Source organism: Anneissia japonica, unplaced genomic scaffold (genome assembly GCF_011630105.1).
Source record: "Anneissia japonica isolate Jap-2015-1 unplaced genomic scaffold, ASM1163010v1 scaffold284697_len431725_cov185, whole genome shotgun sequence".
Taxonomy (NCBI): Eukaryota; Metazoa; Echinodermata; class Crinoidea; order Comatulida; family Comatulidae; genus Anneissia; species Anneissia japonica.
Window position 1 is genome coordinate 241134 of NW_022717350.1, and position 4162 is coordinate 245295.

At 35.5% G+C, this 4162-nt stretch overlaps 2 protein-coding genes across 6 annotated transcripts in view; both read right to left on the reverse strand.

The window, feature by feature from the left end:
• The window catches only part of LOC117110184 (cyclic GMP-AMP synthase-like), a 21160-nt gene that overhangs the window by 3647 nt on the left and 13351 nt on the right, over positions 1–4162 (reverse strand). The gene's annotated exons all lie outside the window — the stretch shown is intronic.
• On the reverse strand, positions 1313–4100 carry LOC117110182 (mitochondrial dynamics protein MID51-like). Of its 2 annotated transcripts, XR_004445640.1 has the most exons (3): positions 2932–4100; positions 2465–2802; positions 1313–2152 (listed from the first exon to the last, which is right to left on the reverse strand). XR_004445640.1 is itself a non-coding variant. In XM_033252794.1 (2 exons), the coding sequence occupies exons 1-2, from the start codon at positions 4053–4055 to the stop codon at positions 2541–2543; spliced, it is 1386 nt and encodes a 461-aa protein (XP_033108685.1). In that variant the 5' UTR covers positions 4056–4100; the 3' UTR covers positions 2378–2540. The 2 variants fall into 2 exon arrangements, 1 of the variants encoding a protein (XP_033108685.1); XM_033252794.1 differs by lacking the exon at positions 1313–2152 and having other exon boundaries at positions 2378–2802.

Here is a 4162-nt window from a genome sequence, read left to right on the forward strand (position 1 = left end):
GTATATATGTTAATAATTTATGTTTAATAACAATTAATGTCTAATATGGCCCATGTTAAGAAACGCAATACAATATGTTTCCCTGTTTACTGCCCAAGCAACGGAATAGAATGGCCCACTGGGAATTTATATTTTATTAAAATTTGTATTAGATTTAAATGTTTAGGCACATAGGCCAAGGACTGCCTATAGCGAACTTGGACTCTGTCCACACTCTCCATATTTATTCATGATGTACCTATAATAATATGGTCATGTGATGTCATCTTAACCATATTTAGGTATACCACATGCTTTTGTCAAATGTGATAGTCTAGACAGGGCTTAAATCATTCAAACATGCTTTATTATGAGGCTTTGCAGGATTTGCACAACGAAGCGATGCTAGAATCACTCATGCGTGACCGTCCTATATGTTCTCTGCATAGGCCTACGTAGATTTGACCAAATTGCGTCCTAGAATCCACACGCATGCGCAGATAACTTTATGTGACGTCATTGCGTTCTACGTCCATACCGCCGTCGTGCAACCATGAATGTTTTAGGCACGAATGACGATAATGACGTATTCGTATTTGGTGTCGTTTTTGTATAGTTGTGAAATCTTCCTAATGTCTTTTACAGGTAAATACCATATTTAATAGCAGGGTTTCCTTTTTAAAATCTTAAAAGGGACCTACAAAGATGATTTTTTTTTTCTAGAGGCGATTTTTGATATGTCATTAGTAATAGAATCAACTTTAATATCGTTTTTTGGCAATTTTAAAGGCCATTACGATTTTACCCCCTTAGCAGCATAACGTCAGTGTAAACTACTATAACAAAAGGTCGTATAGCGCCACGTATAGCGCTATACGATTTAAAAAATATTATCTTAATATTTTTTAAATTTCTTTCACATCAAACAGTAACTACAGTACAGGATTCAACGATGCTTTGTAGCAGTGCAGTTGTTTTTAGTCGTAAGAAAAAGTCCTGCTGAGACAGGAATTGAACACAGTACCCTGGGATATAAGGCAAACATCTCAACCACTAGGCTATTCAACTCCACACCATATTATTTGCCCATAATATATGGCATATCACATCCATATCTGGGTTGTCAAGCCAAACTCATATCATAGGTCCTTTTCTGAAGTAGGAGAGGAGAAGGGTTAACAGGTGATTTATTCTGATAGCATACTACTATACGTCGTTCATTCAATGTATTCTCTACATCCTTCACTCATGTTTTCTTTGTTGTGTTTTCATGATGACTGAAAAATTTGAGTTCATGACACGAGTCTAATGTTGTAAATGACCATACATCACATTCAACAGTCAGTGTATGTTTTATTCCATAAACGAATGCCAATTTCAATACAATCGAATACAGTGTAGGCCTATGTAACTTATCTAAGCAGATGCAAACTATTAATATTTGTTTTGATTAGATAATTAGACGATCGATCTACTGTATTAACATATTTGATAAATGGAATTGTGCCTTCTATGATGACGTAAGAGTCTTTTTCAGAGCTAGCCTCCACGCAGACGTCCTGTCATCTGGATAGTACTCTCATTACCAATCCCGTAAGAGTCTAAGCTGCGATGATCCTCTACTCAAATAAATTTATGATGTTTAAGGAAATAATCGTTTGCTTTATTTTAATCAGTTCAATAATATGAAATAATTTTATTCAAGCTTCTAGTAATGAGTGTCAATCAAACTTAACAACTGACCAATCAGAACAATGCCAGGAATACGCGCGCGCCCTACACTGCTAAGCAACAATTTCACAGGGGGAGTGGGTGGGCGGGGCTTAGCGGAAAGATACAAGTACACTTAGGCATATTATATTATTTCTATTATTGGCATTATTGAATTATTTAATACAATTGTGTAATGCGCTTCATAATGTACACATATTGTTTTATATTAAAAAAAATAATTTAATGTATAATACTGTACTAGAGCAAAGAAAGAGTAAATATCAACATTATTTACATAACTTTTTTATATATTAAAATATATTAAATACATGATATTAAAACAAAGGAAGAATAAAGGAAGGGTACTATTAAGTTATGTAACAACATATCTAGGAATTGTAATTATGTTAAATACAACTCTTGGGCAATATTCAGTATTTTGTAGTTAAAATATTTATATCTGTTAACTTTTCATTTGTATTAGAACAGTTCTTTCATTTCGTAGCCAACGAAGCTTCTTGTTACATATTGTTTTATATTTTAAAAAATAATTTAATGTATAATACTGTACTAGAGCAAAGAAAGAGTAAATATCAACATTATTTACATAACTTTTTTATATATTAAAATATATTAAATACATGATATTAAAACAAAGGAAGAATAAAGGAAGGGTACTATTAAGTTATGTAACAACATATCTAGGAATTGTAATTATGTTAAATACAACTCTTGGGCAATATTCAGTATTTTGTAGTTAAAATATTTATATCTGTTAACTTTTCATTTGTATTAGAACAGTTCTTTCATTTCGTAGCCAACGAAGCTTCTTGTTTGATTTTGCAGATCTAGCCTCCGCGCAGGCGTCCCGTCATCTGGATAGTACTCTCATTACCAATCCCGTAAAAATCTAAGCTGCGATGATCCTCCAAATTCTTTCCGCCAAAAACCAACAATTGCTGATTCGGGAGTATTCCAGTTTTCAGCTGGATTTTCTGTTTTAACTCCCGCACTAGAGTTGTCTTCTTCATATTACTGAACGTCAGTGTATTCCCGTTTGTGGTCCTCACGAAAACCTGGAAATTGTTGTCAGTAATATCCTGGTAGTCTCTGGCGACAGAAAAAAACAAATATTATTTCGAAAACAAATTATTATTTTTTTAAGTCAGTTAATTGGCAAGAGGAATATTTTATTTGGAATAGAAAGTAAATCCTTGATGCTTATAAATTACTACTTACCTTCCATGTAATAGATCATCTATTATATTTTGGTCGGTTCTCATGATACCCCTCAGCCAACGCAAGATGTTGCGGAGTGATTCCTCCGAATACTTCTCAAAAAGATTTTCAGATGGGTTATAGAAATTTGGCAAGTTACGATCCTCTAGGAACTTAATTAGTTTCCAGAGCAGATCTTTAAATCGATGATGAAGGTTATCCTGATGCCATGACCCAATACTTGTGTCATCGTTGAGATGCAACATGCAGGTCTTGAGGTGGTAGGATGACAGCATTCCAAGTTGAGAGGAACCTCTCTTCTTCTGGATTGTCTTCAGGATCTTCAGACATGTTCGACGGCATTCATGCTCCCAGTCCATCTCACGGACAATTATCTGCTCCTTCTTTGTGTAACTTCTACGCCAGAGCTGGTCAAAGATATTCTGTCCTGGTGCATGCCTAGAGTTCTGCTTCTCAGCCTTAGGGTGCCTCTTTGCAACGTATTCATTGCCACCAAGCTCTATGCATGGCACAATATCGACCGACAGTCTTTCGTTACCCCCGTATACAACGTTCAGGGTTAAGGCTGGTCCACTTACGCTTGAGGTAATTTTTATACCTGTCAGTTCTCTGTTCATTCTGCTTGTTGCTCCTTCTACCAGTGACTGCATGTGTCGAAACGTGGATATCGGGTTAAGATACCCATTAACAATACATCGGTCCAAGCTTGTTGCTATATGTTTCTCAGCTTTTTTTATGAAGTAATATCCTGGAGCATTGCACCCATTGACCCCTGTAGCTTCGACTGCTTCCCACACACCAACGGTGACCATCTTCAGAGGAACCAGTAGGTCAAATTCGTCTTCTTTTATAACCTTCAGTCCTTCGTACGAGCTTCCTTGATGAAAGATGTTTCCAAAATCATGATCACATGATGTTTTTATATAACTTTGAAAAACCTGTTTAATCTTTTCTACTACAGATTTGGCACGCTTCTGTTCAGAAACAGAAATAACCACGTGATCCATGAAGTATTTTCTAAGCTCGTCAAGTAATGCACTTCTTTCTCTGTTCACATTTCCAATTTGGTTTTCCGCCTCCGAATCGGGATCCCTTTTCCGTGCATTTCTGTTGTGGGTTGCCATGACAGTATATGACAAATTAATACAAGCCTAGGATGTTTCAAATATCTGAAATGAGAACATTTGTTTTGTGGTAGTTTATATATGTTTGTGTATTATATATATATATA

What these genes read in the sequence shown, in the direction of transcription:
- LOC117110182 (XM_033252794.1), bottom strand. Translation starts at nt 4,055, where the DNA reads ATGGCAACCCACAACAGAAATGCACGGAAAAGGGATCCCGATTCGGAG. An exon ending in GATGATCTATTACATGGAAG is followed by an intron (nt 2,803 to 2,931) that starts GTAAGTAGTAAT and finishes TTCTGTCGCCAG; the next exon opens with AGACTACCAGGATATTACTG.